General features: G+C 49.1%; 1 protein-coding gene across 2 annotated transcripts in view; it reads right to left on the bottom strand.

Annotated features, from left to right (window-relative positions):
- The window catches only part of Nos2 (nitric oxide synthase 2), a 37,292-nt gene that overhangs the window by 11,634 nt on the left and 10,258 nt on the right, over window positions 1–15,400 (bottom strand). For both annotated transcript variants that reach the window (XM_027426557.2, XM_035447753.1), the window contains 13 exons: window positions 11,473–11,635; window positions 10,719–10,810; window positions 9,111–9,252; window positions 8,874–9,013; window positions 6,515–6,689; window positions 6,321–6,422; window positions 3,991–4,185; window positions 3,523–3,605; window positions 3,073–3,217; window positions 2,883–2,987; window positions 1,448–1,497; window positions 950–1,124; window positions 130–262 (listed from right to left, as the gene is read on the bottom strand). In XM_027426557.2, the coding sequence (XP_027282358.2) occupies window positions 130–262; window positions 950–1,124; window positions 1,448–1,497; window positions 2,883–2,987; window positions 3,073–3,217; window positions 3,523–3,605; window positions 3,991–4,185; window positions 6,321–6,422; window positions 6,515–6,689; window positions 8,874–9,013; window positions 9,111–9,252; window positions 10,719–10,810; window positions 11,473–11,635 (1,700 nt within the window). The remainder of the gene's footprint in view (window positions 1–129; window positions 263–949; window positions 1,125–1,447; window positions 1,498–2,882; window positions 2,988–3,072; window positions 3,218–3,522; window positions 3,606–3,990; window positions 4,186–6,320; window positions 6,423–6,514; window positions 6,690–8,873; window positions 9,014–9,110; window positions 9,253–10,718; window positions 10,811–11,472; window positions 11,636–15,400) is intronic.

The following is a 15,400-nucleotide window of genomic DNA, read 5'->3' as shown; positions in this document are numbered from 1 at the left end:
CAGACACCTGGCAGTTCCAGCTGATAGCCTTTGTTCAGAAGGACATGGTGGGTTTCTTAACAACTGGTTCGGGGCTCAGATAGCTTCAACTCAGGCAGGAAAGGCCAGTAGGTGCAGAGGGGCTGTTACCTTTGTTGAGGTCTAAGGGCTCTGGGCTCTGGGTGAGCCTGTATTGCTGTGGCTCCCAGACTGCATTGGAAGTGTAGCGTTTCGGAATCTGAATGTGATGTTTGCTTCGGACATCAAACGTCTCACAGGCTGTCTGGAAAGTTAGGCAGAGTAGCATTCGTCATCATCACCACCACCCTTCACTGAATGGATGCATCCCCAAACTCTTAAGTGTGTCATTTGATGGAGATCAAAGGAGCTCAGAGAAGCCCAGGCTTGCTTCACATCGGCTATTGCTATTATAATGAATATTAAAGCTGCTATCATAGTCTTTTCCTCTTCCCACATAGAGAGGGAGATCCAGGGCTTCCCTATCCTGACAGAAAACCTCATGGAGGAGGTTCAAGTCTTGGAAACAAGTCTTCAAGGCTTCCAATTGCTGTCCCTTCACTTCAGAGTTATGTTCCCTCCATCAGCAGGGCAGAATCCCAAAAGTAAAGATTTGAGGAGATAATAGCCAGGTCATAAGAGATCAGCCGTGTGGTCCCTATCCCTACCTCTGTAGAGCTGGGAGACTGAAGCAAGATGCCATTGTTAAGAGGTGGCCAAGTAGGAAAGCCAAGTCAGAAGTTCAGGACAGGGAGTTGATAAGCCACCTTCTCCCACCTGGAGCCACACACCAAGAGTGACACTCTTCTTGGTAGGGTGGGGGTTGGGGATAGCAGCTTTGGCCTGAGACATCAGGCCCATAGCCCTAGCTTACACTTGGCAGATGTCATGACCCCCGGGAAGTCATGTGTTTGGTGTGAATGCATTACATCCTGTCTGCCTGGGAACTGACCCGGAAGGTTTGCACAGCCCAGCTGCGGAAGGCATCCTCTTGCCCACTGAGTTCATCCCCTTCTCCTGTCAGGGCAAGCTGAGAGGCTCCCAGCTGGGACAGTTTCTGGTCAATGTCATGAGCAAAGGCGCAGAACTGAGGGTACATGCTGGAGCCAAGGCCAAACACGGCATACCTGCCAAGAAGAACACATATGAGACTCAGGATGTGTGGCGATGTACAGTGTAGCTGTGGTCTGCAGGGACAGCCTACGCTCCCATGCCCACTGGGTCACACCACATTCTGGCCTTCCTTGGCCATGTGACTAATGCACTCTTGGCCTGTAGACCTGCAAGAGGGACCTGGTTTCTGTGTCTTGATCTTCAACTCACTTAGAAGACAAACCTCAAACCAGGGACTCTGCCCTGGGACATCTCTGAGAAGACATCCTGCACACACCCAGTCCCATGGTCTGATCCCAAAGGGCCCAGGAGGCAGGACTGTGGGATAGTGCCTCACCTGAAGGTGTGAGTGAGCTCTCTCAGCATGAAGAGAGCTTTCTTCAGAGTCTGCAAAGACAAGAAACCAGAGTTCTCAGGCCAGGATCCACAAAACCACTGCTTGCCTTCCCCGTAGTGGTTCATTTAAACCCTGGCCACAACGAGCAGGCAAAAAAAAAAAAAAAAAAAAAAAAAAAAAAAAAAAAAAAAAAAAAAGCAAAGCAAAGCAAAAAGAAAGAAAGAAAAAATCCAGATCCATGGGGCAAGCCACTGGACAAATCCAGATTGCCCCCCACCCAGCTGAAACAGCTCACACCGGCCCTGCCCCCCCCATGGTGGGAGAGCACAGGCTCCCTCAAAAAGAAAATGAACCTCCCTTCTTGCTTAGAACTTGGCAGGAACAATGTATTCTCTAAAATAACTTTGGTTTTAAGCAGCACTTTAGGGACCATCACACAGGGAGAAGCTAGGCCTTCTGTACTCTCTTCTCATGTAGTCTCTCTTCAATGGCTCTTTCATCCTTCCAAGCACGAGAGAGACAAGCTCAAATCGGTGCTGACCAAGCCTTAACATCTCACTCATTCTTGCCTTTGCTCAAAACACAAGGCCAAGCAGGCCTGGGTGAGGCTGGCTAGACAAAAATTCATACTTCGGGCCCCTTTTACCTTTGTGAGAATGAAACATTTCCTTTGACTATGAATTCTTTTTTAAGAGAGATGTGTGTCTGAGATTATGTCTGTGTATGAGTGTGGGTGTCCAGGGAGGCTGGAAGACAGTGTTGGCTCCCCTGGAGCTGAAGTTACAGGAGGTTGTGAGCCACCTGATATGGGTGCTGGCAATGAACTGTGGTCCTTTGGACAGGCAGCAAGTGCTCTTTGGGGCTGAGCCATCTCTCCAGTCCCTAAATATGAATTCTTGTTGAAGGGGAATTTGAGATGAGATTTCCTATGGCATCCAGGCTGGACCCAAACCTTTCTGCTTCTGCCTCCCAAGTGCTGGGATTACAAGTGTGCATCACTATGCCCAGTTAAATAAGAATTTGTGATTTTAAAAGAAGGTGGGTTGTGCCTGCTGGGATAGCTCAGCAGGCCAAAGTGCCACCAAGCCCTAGAACCTAAGCAACCTGCATTGTGGAAGCTGGGAACTACCTCCTACAAGTTCCTCCATGTGCAAGCTGTGACAATTGTGCATGCACATGCGTGCGTGCACACACACACAGAATAAATAAATAATAAATGCAATAAAGTCAATCCCCTCAAATAATCTAAAAATATAAATAAAGGCTGGTCAGTTCACAAAAAGGCATTGTGTACCATTGGGAGAGCGGCACAAGGAGGACCCAGAGCGGCCTGACTAATTACTTCCAATGCCTTCTTCAGGTCATGCTGCATCCCCTGGACCCTTTTCTTGGTCCCCCAAACCCCTCTTTCCCCTAGATGACCAGGGCCACCCACCTGCCCATTGCTGGGGCAGTCTCCGTTCCCAAACGTGCTTGTCACCACCAGCAATAGCTGCTCGTCTTCCAAGGTGCTTGCCTTGTACTGGTTCATGCAGACAACCTGCGCAGCACACAGGGGACATCAGCCCTCAGCTCCCAGGAGGCCCTCTGCACTCACCCCAGACTCCTTCCACCTAAGCGTGTACCTTGGTGTTGAAGGCATAGCTGAACAAGGCGGCCAGGTCCCAGGCTAGCGCTTCGGACTTCCCCGTCTCAGTAGCAAAGAGGACTGTGGCTCGGACTCGGGAAGCCATGACCTTGCGCATCAACATGGAAGCAAAGAGCACCGCTCTGTGGGGACGGACAGACAGACAGATGCTGTGCTGAGTCAGCTTCCAGAAGAGAATAGAAAAGGGACAGCGCTGGGGGTGGTGAGGGGAAACATCCTCCACTTCTCTTTGTTTGGCTGGTGGCCCCTGTGCACCCTGACTCAGGTCCTTTGGGAAGTTCAGGACAATAGAAACAAATGAGTCTCACAACTGGTGTCTACACCATAAAGAACATTCTCCGTATGCCCTGCCCTTCATGGTGGACACAAGGAGGCTGCCTGTGTGAAAGGACACAGTGCAGACACAACACTGCCCACTTCCACCTACTTCACCAAGACTCTGAGTCTGATCTCTCTCCTCCTGGGCCTCAGTTTCCCATCCTGCCAGATATGGGTCTTCCAGGGCTCGACCTGCAGGAAGGAAGGGAGATGTGACGGTAGGGGATGGCTGGGCTTGGGCTGGGGGTGCTGGAGAGGCAGAGGACCTCTATAGCACTCGTGGAAGCCCATCACACCCACCACCAAACCTCCAAAGCTCAGAGTGGTACCTCCTGTGCCCCACATAGAGTCACACAGCAGTGGGCACTTGGCTTTCTTTGTTAATGTCCCAAAAGGTAGAGGCCCACCTGCTTTTAGTATCTCTTTATTGGGTACATTAGATAATGTATAGTCTAATCTGGGCACCTTAGAGAGGACAAGGTAGCCCTCAGCTGGCATGTGCTACCCTAGGCAGTCATAGTACATAGTCTCCACAGCTGACGGCAAGGTGGGGAAGGTGGGGAGGCTTCTCCCTGACCTGATAGTAGTAGAATGGAGATAGGACATAGTTCAGCATCTCCTGGTGAAACACAGGGGTGATGCTCCCAGACATGGGAGGGACCAGCCAAATCCAGTCTGCAGGGCAGCCTCCTCGGGCCCGGTACTCATTCTGCATGTGCTTCATGAAGGACTCTGAGGCTGTGTGGTGGTCCATGATGGTCACGTTCTGCTTCTGAAGGAGAAGACGGAGTGGGCTGAGATAAGGGCAGCAGAGGAGAGTTGGCGAGTGGCTGCACTGTAAAGTGGGAGATCTATGCAATGGTTCTTCTACTGTTCCTGGTCCTCTACTGATTGCTGCAGAAACACACACGGGTCCACAGACTTAGAGACCTAGACCATCGTTACAGCCTCTCACATGGCAGACAGCCTCGGACACACAACAGCTTTCCCTCAGACCCTTTAGGACCATGTAGAGCTCCATGTGGGCCGAAAACCTCAGATGTGGGCCGCTCACACAGCACCACCTTGTTTCAGGTAAAGAAAACATGAACTCAAAGGCAGCTCACTTGCTGGAGTGCTTGCCTGGCGTGCACCAGGTATGTCTATAATCTCGGCACTCCGGTGGCACAAGCAGAAGATCAGGTGTTCAAGGTTATCCACAGCTACATAGGGAGTTCCAGGCTAGCCTGGGCTACCAGAGATTCTATCCCCAAAGTAAGCAAACACAAAACCACCCTGGCCACCTGTGGGGACAGGGAGGACCAGAATGAAGGGGAAACAAGCCACACTCACATCTTCAAATGTCTGAAGGAGACCTCTAAAGGAGGTCTGAACTAGCCTGGAATGATCCAGTAAAAGCAGCTGCACCCCCAAAGTCTGGGGATCCATTCAACCTAGAGAAATGTGTTTACAGCTGTGGAGACGGCTAAGTGGCTAAAGGCATTTGTCACCAAGCCAGATCCGAGTCCCATCCCAGGAATCCACACAGTAGAAGGAAAGTTGTTCTCCAAACTCCACACCAAGTAAAGAAACGTTTAAAAAAATTTGAAAGGGAAATATTTTTAACATGGTGGTCAAAACTCTGTCCTCTCATTAGCCATGTGACTTTGAGCTACAAGTTCCTTAACCTTGACAAGCCTCGGTTTCCCCATCTGTGAAATGGGAGGCAACACTTTCCGTATCCGTTCCTACATTGTGAAGTGGTGAAAGAATGTGAAAAAATCCTATGCTATGGGTGGGTGTTATCTGCTCCTGCCCAGCCGCCAGGTACTGGGAAAGGCCATGGGCCAGCAGAGTGCAGGCTCAACCCACACAGGAACCAACTGCTGTGCTGACCCTGCACGGGGAAGCATGAGTAACCCTGCTCATGGGTATGGGGGCTCACCTCCATTCATCCAGCCACTCCATAACTTCCCATTCTCTGCTATGGACTAGACTAGCAGTTTAACAGGGAACCCGGTCAAGATCCCAGCCCCAGGGTGTACCCAGCAGCTCACATTTCCAGTGGAGGAAAGAAAAATAAAGAAAGATAGAGGTCAACCTATGATCTGATGCTTAAAACTACTTGAACAAAGTTAAAAGAAGTAGAAGGAAAGGGAATAGGGCCATGGGGTCGGGGGAGGGGGAGACCGCCCAACGTGGCGGAAATGGGTGGCTGAAGTTTACAAGAAGGACAGGAGCTGCCCATGGGATGATTTGTAGGAAGAAGATTCCAGGTGGAAGGAAAAGTGTGGGGGGCAGCGGAATGGCTTGGGGGGGGGGTAAAGGTACCTCCTGCCAAGCTGAGCTCAAATCCTAGGACCCACAGAGTGAAAGCAGGGAGCTGATTCCCGTTAGTTCTCCTCTGACCGTTGCACACACACCATGGCATGGGCTTAGAAGTGCTAAGGTCCTGTGGTAGGATTTCAGATGACCCAGGGTGACAGAAGCCAGGCTGGAATGGCTGAGGAAGAGGCAGTAGGAGGAGACGGGCCTTGTTAGCTAAAACAGGAGCAGGAGAATGAGAGGAGCCCAGGGGGGCTGGCAGAACTATTGGCTAGCTGTTCGTTCCTGTCCTGCAGCCCACAGCCGGCACAGCTATTTGTGCTCTGTGAGAAGGATGGGACAGAGAAGGAGACCCTGGAGTTGTGACAAGGAGGAGCAGTCTCCAAGTGACATCCTTGAGCAATGGAAGCAGAGCCACACACAGTGCTCAAGTGCAGGGACAGGCAGGCTTGGAGCAAAGGAGTTGCCAGGGTTAGAGAAGGAGGATTGCATGCCTGAGTGAATGAATAATGCTGTAAGGGGGATATCAAGCACCAGATAAGTAGCTAGACAAAGTGACTTTCTTACCAAAGCCTCTACCCACCCACAAGACTCCTGGAATACCTGGAAACTATGGAGAACAGCCACGTTGATCTCCGTGACAGCCCGGTCTTTCCACAGGGAGGCCAGCGTGTGGGTCTCCAGGCCCATCCTTCTGCCCACTTCCTATAGAAGCCGAGTGATGAGAGTGAGGCAGCCTTGGGGACACACCCACCAGCCTGCTCCTCCAGCTGGCCCAGCTGGGTAGCCCTTGTCACCTCAAGGATGTTGTAGCGCTGTGTGTCACAGAAGTCTCGAACACCAATCTCCGTGCCCATGTACCAACCATTGAAGGGGCAGGCTGGGAATTCAAGACCACCCACCTCCAGCAGCATGTTGGCTACGGCAGGCAGGGCATACCACTTCAGCCCAAGCTCCTGGAACCACTCGTACCTGGTAGGGAGGGAGAGCCAGCTGCAGTTAGGGTCTTCTTCTTTGCCCGCTCCACTCAATCAAAAAATAATTAACTTCAGTAAAAGAGTCAACCAAAGAAATCCTTTCTCTGCTTTTTTGTTTGTTTGTTTGTTTGTTTGTTTTGTTTTTGAAACAGGGTCTCATATCCCAGACTGGCCTTAATTTTATGTAGCTGAGGATAGCCTTGAACTTCTAATTCTCTTGACTCCTATCTCCCAAGTGCTGGAATTACAGGCATGCATCATCAAACCCAGTTTATGCAGAGCTGGGTTCAAAACTGGGGCTTCAAGCATGCTGAGCCAGCAGGCTCAACTGAGCCATATCTCCAGCACTACAAAATTCCTCTTTAAGAGCTAACCTCAGTCACCCCACCAGGAGAGATAACAGAGCACACTAGGGGTCATTCATTAAATAAGACATCTATTTACTCAGTCATTAATGCAAATGGATCAGGTATATGCCAGGCTAAACACTAAGACTCCAGAACAACTGCGGCAAGTGGCTAAGGACTCTGGCATCAGACAGCTGGGCTCAAGTTCTGCCTCAGCGCTGAATAGGGTGTTTTTAGCCTCTTGGAGCCTAGATATCCCCATCATCAACATAGAGTCAATAGCATCAAACTCATGGGTTATTACAAACATAGTATTATTCATTGGATAGTTAGTCACTTCACAAATATCTATAACTAAATACTTACTAATTGCCCTGCACCCTGTAGCCAGTGGGGATATACTGATGAAAATCAAGATTCTATTTTTGAAGAAGTTACAGCCCAGCATCTAGACTACAGACCACAAGAGGTAAACCAATACACCAGTAAGAAAAGGAGAAACAAAATGTGATGTTAAATTGAAGGTGGGCAGTCAGGAAAGGCTTCTCGGGGGTCGTAGTGATGTCATGGGAACACCTTTTGACGAGAAGACTTGAGCCTTGCACAATTTGAGGAAAGGACATATCAGGCAGAGGAAGCAGAGCAGAGGTCCTGAGGCTGTGCTCGCTCCGTGTATTCAAGGGACAAGACAGACAGCCCCGAGGCCAGCTAGATAGTAAATCTCCATATATGGAGGAATTTTGTAGAGGTTCAATCAGTTTTGTTCTTAAAGTTCTTGTGGCTCTCCACTTTCTCTATCTGGGAGGGGTGTCCTTTTCCTAAGAAGGCTGGGAGGCCATTGACATCGCTCAGCAGGTAAGGATACTAGCCACCAAGCCTGAGTTCAATCCCCAGGACCTATATGTTAGGAAATTAGCCAACTCCTGCAAATGACTTGACACCACAATACCCCCCCACACACACACACATAAACACATACCACATACACCACATATACCATATACAACAGTACACATACCACATACAACACACACACTATACACACAACCACACATACATATCATACAACAAACATGCAAGCACACCACACATACACACATAAAACATAAACACATACCATATACACCACATGTACCACGCATATTTTACACACACATACACACACAACACACACGCAAATATAAACACACTACACATACCATACACACATACACAAACCTATCACACACACAAATCACACAATCTCATACAGCACACACTACACACCCAAACATGCACATGTACCAATTTACAATCACATACATTCACATACATACCCATGCACACACACTAAATAAATGCAAGAAAAAAATTTAAACAGTGTTGGGAGTGGTGGGAGAGCTGGGTGTTGGTGGCATATACCTTTAGTTCCAGCACTCGGGAGGCAGAGGCAGGAGGATCTCTGAGTTCGAGGCTAGCCTGGTCTACAGAGCGAGTTCCAGGACAGCCAGGGTTGTTACACAGAGAAACCCTGTCTTGAAAAACAAAACAAAGTGTTGGGAGGAGTGCAAAAGGCCTGGCTACTCAGACAGAAGCTCAAGGGCTCTCCTGAAGGCACTGCCTCCCAGGCTCCCAGGACCCTGCCATCTAGGCTGCTGCTCCCCTCAGTCACATCAGTGGTCCCTCATAAGGCTGAGGCTGGCGAGGAAAGAGCACAGCTGCTGCAGAGGCTAAACAAACCTTGCAACATCTGTCCTCTGAGTACTGCCGAAGGCTTGGCTTCGGAAGAGGATCAGCATCCCCAAGGAGGGATGCGCCCAAGCGTATAACCTATAGTACCCTTGGTGGCTTACTTGGGATGCTCCATGGTCACCTCCAAGACAAGGTTAGGAGGGATTTCAAAGACCTCTGGATCTTGTCCGTCAGCCTGCAGGATCAGAGGCAGCACATCAAAGCGGCCATAGCGAGGCTTCCAGCCCAGATCGATGCACAACTTGGAGGGAGAGAGGAACACATTATGCTTGCAGGTCCAGGCAAGCATCTGTCTTGGGTTCCCGCCCAGAGGGACCCATCAGAGACTGGACAGGTACCTGGGTGAACTCCAAGCTGGCAGGGTCCCCTCTGATGGTGCCATCGGGCATCTGGTAGCCAGCATACCTGATGAGCTGAGAGTTCCAGATCCGGAAGTCATGCTTCCCATCGCTCCGCTGGGGGAACACAGTGATGGCCGACCTTCCCCAGGACAGGGATATTGCAGTTTACAAACTGTCCCTGGCTGGGGTGGGGCAGGGGCTCCCAGCCAGCCCCGCCTCCACTCTTCCCACTCTGCAGTCCCTGCACCCCAATCAGACTGAGATCACCCCGTGACAATGAGCCAGTTCCTCCCTATTCCTCAGGACCAACAAGGGAACCATCACTCTAGGGAGTCTCCTGTCCCTTCCACACCCCTGGCTTTCACTGCTGATGCTTCTCTTCTCACAGTTGGTGGCTGTCTCGCAGTCATAGGTTTGCAGCTGACCGGAGCTGCACTCTGGGGTCTCAGTCACCTATGCATCTCACCCTGCCACCTCCTTTTCCTTGGCCCCTGGCCTAGCCCTGTGCTGAGTCCCCCATTAGGTGCACACCAAGTGTTTGCTGGACACAAAAATGAGCAAATGGCAGATTGAGTGTGCTGTTCAGTCCGTGTGTGTGTGTGTGTGTGTGTGTGTGTGTGTGTGTGTGTTGTGTGAGAGACAAGGAACGTCCAATGCCAAGCAGTGGCTTTCACATCTAAGAAAAATAACACAGCAAAGGTATAGCCAGGAAATCAGTGTCTCCTTCCTAAACAGGGAAAAGAACCTTTTATTGTGCTTGTTTGTTTCCAAGACAGGGTCTCACTATGTATCCCTGGCTGCCCTGGAACTCACTATGTAGAATAGACTAGCCTCAGACTCACAAAGATCCCCCTGCCTCTGCCTCCTGAGTGGGATCTTTTTAAAACAAGACCAGGTCTGTCTATGTGGCCCAGCCTGGTCTGGAACTCATGGCAATCCTCCTGTCTCAGCCTACTCACTTCTGAAATTACAGATATGTACTACCATGTCCCACTAAAATTTTTTTCTTTGTTTTTGTTTTGTTTTTGAGGCAGGAACACATGGAGCCTAGGCTAGCCTTGAACGTGCTATGTAGCTAAGGATGACTTTGAACTCTTGATCCTCCTGCCTCCACTTTTCCAAGTGCTTGGATAACAGGCATGTGTCACCATGGCCTGCTAGAAATGGTTTCTTAAAGATAGAACGGCCTCGGGGCTGGAGAGATGGCTCATAGGTTAAGAGCACTGTCTGCTCTTCCAGAGGTCCTGAGTTCAATTCCCAGCAACCACATGGTGGCTCACAACCATCTGTAATGAGATCTGGTGCCCTCTTCTGGACTGCAGACATATATGTAGGCAGAACACTGTATACAAAATAAATAAATAAATAAATAAATAAATAAATAAATAAATCTTAAAAAAAAAAGATATAACTGCCTCATGGTTCTAGGGAGAGAAATAGCTGGGCCTGTGACAGAGGCTATTGGGGAAGAGGTCACTGTCACCATTCCGGAGCTAACCTTACTCCTTTGTCTCTCCCTAGAGCCAGAGGCTTCTCCCCTAAGCCCTAGCCTCTTCTGCCTGAGACCAGCAGAGTGGGCCCAGCACAGCTGGAAATATGTCTCACCTGATGTTACCGTTGTTGGTGGCATAAAGCAGATGTCTACAGATGTGCTGGAACATGTCCTGGGCAGTGCTACAGCTCCGGGCATCGAAGACCTGTGTACAGCCCACCAAAACCACACCATGGAAGACTCAGGACAGAGGCTTGGGGCTGACTGACAGTCCCCAGGGAAAGAGGGCTGCCTGCACACCACTGTCCAGCAAACACAGACATCATACCCTCCCCTCTGCATCAGCAGTGCTCATCTCTAAGCTACCCTACTCACCACAGCACTTGAGATGGGGAACAGAGAATCCCACTCAGAAGGCCGCAGTAAAACCAAATCCCCAAGGGCTGGCTTTAAGGCATCAAAAAGCAGGGTCCCCACAGCCCCAGCCTGGATCTTTGCCATGGGAATGTGTGCCATCGTTGAGTCTCCTGGATTTCCTCAGTCCAAGTGCACTCAAAAGGACCCAACAAAAAATGACCCTCCAAGGAGACGATGGCCTAGGAGGCTAGGATAAATAAAATGTTCTCTAGGAGCCAAGAGCATAAACACTGGAGGCAAACAAGATCATGGTGACATGTGGTTTCCCACGTTTAACAAGAGAGTGGGTCTTCTAGAGCCCCTGGTACCAAAATAAGATTCCAGGTCCTAGAAGGGGGCCTGGGATATCCTGTCTCAGGGATTGACTGCAGTCGGCAAAGCCCTGACTACTTCCTCATCTCAGGACCTGCACATCCTGCTTCCTTCTTCTGCTCCACCCCTGAGGCTCACCTGCAAGTTAGCCCACTGGATCCTGCCGATGCAGCGAGGGGCGTTCCGCCAGGCCAGCTTGGTGGCAAAGATGAGCTCATCCAGCGTCAGCTGGTAGGTTCCTGTTGTTTCTATGTCCTCTGTTACAGCTTCCACCCTGGCCAGATGTTCCTCTATTTTTGCCCTGAGGGACAGGAAGCCACCAGGAAGATCAACAATAGCAGGACCTCACACGGGGATTAATTCAATCCCCAGAAAGCAGGACCTGAACTGGGACACTGTCCCCTGTAGGGCTGGCTTTGTGACCCACTCTTAGCTTACTCGGGACTCGTTTTTAATACTCTGACATCTCCACCTTGAAGTTCTTAGTCCTGTTAGAACAAAATCACTTTGACTTCTCCACTGCCCCCTGAAAGTTGTCACCATTGTCATCACCATCATCTTGAGACAAGGTCTTGTTATGTAGCCCAGGCCAGCCTAGAACTTCTGATCCTCTTTCCTCCACCTCCCAAATACCTGGGATTGCAGATGCATGCCACCACAAGTAAGTTAGGAGCTACTGTTCTGTTTGCTTTGCAATCAAAGGCCACGAGGCTCTACAGTGGAAAGTACCAGGCCCAAGAGCACAAGCATGGTAACAGAGAAATGAGGACACAGACCCAGGTGGTCTTGCTGCCAAGGCCAGGCTCCTAACTGTCTGCAGTGGACAGGACTTTCTACCTTCCCCTCAAGGGAAAACTGCTGACTTGCCGGTTCCTCAGAAGGCAAGGCAGGCCCAGACAAGACCTGAGGTCAGGACTCAGCCTGAAGGACACTAGAGCCCACCCAAAGGAGCCACACTCAGTGATTTAAGCATACTTCAAAATTATCCCAAGGGAGAGGAACTTGGTCACAACGACTTTGAAACACACACACACACCACAGCAACCTTGAGATTTCCAACCAGCACCACCAAAGGCTTTCGAAATGGCAACAAACAAAATTATTTAAAGAATGAACTTGTGATTAAGGGCAGCAGAGGACTTGGAATGAAACAGCCTTTGGGGCAGATGGAGGGTCTTGGCAACTCCTTTTTGATTACAGAAAGACTTGAAGACACTGTGATGTTTGTACCTAGTGATCTCTGTAACGGGGAACTTGTGGGTGACGTTGGTGTCCTTCATCATCAGAAGAAGGTTCTAAAATAACCACCACTCTGTACCCAAGCATGAAAACAGCAGTGTCCATGGTATGGCAATGCCATGTAAAGGGAGAAAGAAGAACTCTTGGTGTCATTTACCCAAGAGTGAGTTCTGATTCCTTTGGAAGATCTGGTCTCGCCTGTTGTAATCTAAGGAGTGGACTGGTCCTGAGCAAAGCCATCCTCTCTGTGTAATGAACAGAGCAGCAACAACGATATCAAGAAGGAACGGGGAACCTTTGTCTTAGCCAGTTTTTTTACAGGACTTTCAAGAGGGAGACAACTGTTTTCTGGCTTCCCTGACTCAGAACAGCTCATGAAGCCACAATCAGATTTCATCCCTTTATACCCACATGTAACTTCTAGAATACTTTGGGTCGGGAAGGGACTCGTGGCTCTCATGCAGTCATAAATGATCTCAAAACACAGTATTAACTCAGTTATAGGTTGGGTGACAATTTGACTTGTAAAAGCAAACTGAAAATCCACACACAGTAACACCCAAGCTTCCAACATCTATGAGAAAGGCTATAACACGTGGGAACACATAAGAAAGATGACTTTTAAAAGAATATTTTAAATGTAATTATTTTGTGGATTTTTGTTTTGTTTTGTTTGTTTGAGTCGGGGGAGGGGCGCTCACTCTTAAAATTATTTTCATGTTTTCTCCCATTTCACTTAGATTTTTTTCATTGTTTTGATTTGAGACAGAGTCTCACTAGGTAATCTGGGCTGGCTTAGAGTTCACTATATAGACCAGGGTGGACTCAAACTCACAGAGATCCTCCTGCCTCTACTTTCTGAGTTCTGGGATTAAAGACATGTGCCACCACACTCAGTGAATTTTATTTTTAGCATTTTCTTTTACCACTTTTCCTTCTCTGTTCTTTTTTGTTTGTGGCACCAGGGACTGAACCTAACCAAACTAGGCTTATTCTACCACTGACCTACAGCCTCAGCCCCATGCCCCTACACTTATTCTTTTAGCCTTTTTGAGACAGGTTCTTACTATGTTGCCCAGGCTGTCACCTAGGCAGTCCTTGAACTTGGAATCTTCCTGCAAGGACCTTGGACTCCAGGGTAAGTGGAACTATAGGCCTGCACCACCAGGCCCACCTTACACATTGTGTGGTTTCTGGTGGTCATGTTTCAGAGTCGCTAGTAATGCTGTGGTGGCTTTTCAGGAAAAGGATTGGATGGGCACTCTCAGAAAGTCAGGAGCTAATAGGTCCTGTCATTCTGCATATACAGATGGACGAGTCCACTCTGATGGAAGCCTGCAGCTGCTGGTGTCCCTGCACCCTGGGGATGGGCTGTTGTTCAACATTCCTGGGGACCAAGATATGGACTTGTGACTGTGGAAAATGAGAAATAAAGGCTTTTGCCCAGGCACTAGGCACAGCCCTGTGGCCTCTTATGGTTTCCAAAGATCCAACCAGCTGTGTCTGGAATGCCAGCTGGGTATCCCAGCTCCAAAAAGAGTCAGGATCATGAAGGGCTAAAGGGCTCCATACTAGGCTCCATGTTGAGGCTAACAGCCATGGTCCCAACACCAGCATCCCAGGCTCCCAGGGTGCTGAGGATAACAACCAGGGTCCAGCATCAGCATCCCAGGCTAACAGGGTGCTGAGGCTAACAGCTAGAGTCCCAACACCAGCATCCCAGGCTACCAGGGTGCTGAGGCTAACAACAACTAGGGTCCCAGCACCAGCATCCCAGGTTAACAGCTGGGATCCCAGCACCAGCAACCCAGGATCCCAGGGTGCATCTTTAAGCAAGTCCTACCCACTCCTGGGACTGCTGCCCTTGGTCCAGGGGGCCAGGCATCAGTGTTCTACAAGGTCCTAGATAAGGTTGGGAAGCATTGCTCTGTAAGATGGGGCCTCATGTCAGACACGCCCCCATCTCTGGCATCCAATAGACAGGTGGAACAAGTATCACCAAGAACAACAATTTTTGTTCTGGGTCCCAGGTACCCTTCTGTGTCTAATGTCCCAGATGGAACTGCTATGTGAGACTGGACCACAAAAGGACACTGTCACACTGTATCTAGCTGCAGAGCAGACATTCACTGTCTTGGTCAGTCATTCTTACAACCACTTGTGTATTTGGATTAGAAAGTTTTAGGGAGGCTAAATTACTTAGTCACATATTATACTACTTCATGAGATGCTGTCTCAAAAACATACATAGAGGGACCAGAGAGATGCCTCAGTGTGTAAAGACACTTGTCACTAAGTCTGATGATCTCAGTACAGTCCCATGAATCCACACTGTGGAAGGATATGCCCAACTCCCACAGACTGTCCTCTGACTTTCATACACTTACGGTGGTTCAGGTATTCTGTTCTCCAACAAATAAATAAATGCTTAAAATTAAAATATATACAGTGATAACTAAGACTTCAGTTGCATTCATTATAGGTCAGTACAGTGCTTAGCTCTTTTTGGCCTCTAATTCATTTAATCTTCATACAAACTTCTACATGGTGGGTATATTATAATAGATATTTTCAGGCAAGAAAACCAAGGCACACAGAGAGGAAGAAACTTGCCCAGGTTTGAACCTGTGTAGTTGGCTGATTGGACCTCAACTATTAACCAAGACACACAGCCTCTCCTTAATCACAATTGTATACATTGACAACAAAAATTGGTAACTGGCAATGAAGAAAATCTTTGTATTTCAGGCTTGACACCTGTTTGTTAACAGAATGACTGACTGATTGGCTTAAGAATGAAGGAGTCTGGGTAATGGACTCATGGCAG

The sequence above is a fragment of the Cricetulus griseus genome, chromosome 7, assembly GCF_003668045.3.
Source record: "Cricetulus griseus strain 17A/GY chromosome 7, alternate assembly CriGri-PICRH-1.0, whole genome shotgun sequence".
In the NCBI taxonomy this organism is placed as follows: Eukaryota; Metazoa; Chordata; class Mammalia; order Rodentia; family Cricetidae; genus Cricetulus; species Cricetulus griseus.
Note: the sequence above shows the minus strand (reverse complement) of the source record. Positions and strands in the feature narration are given on the sequence as shown.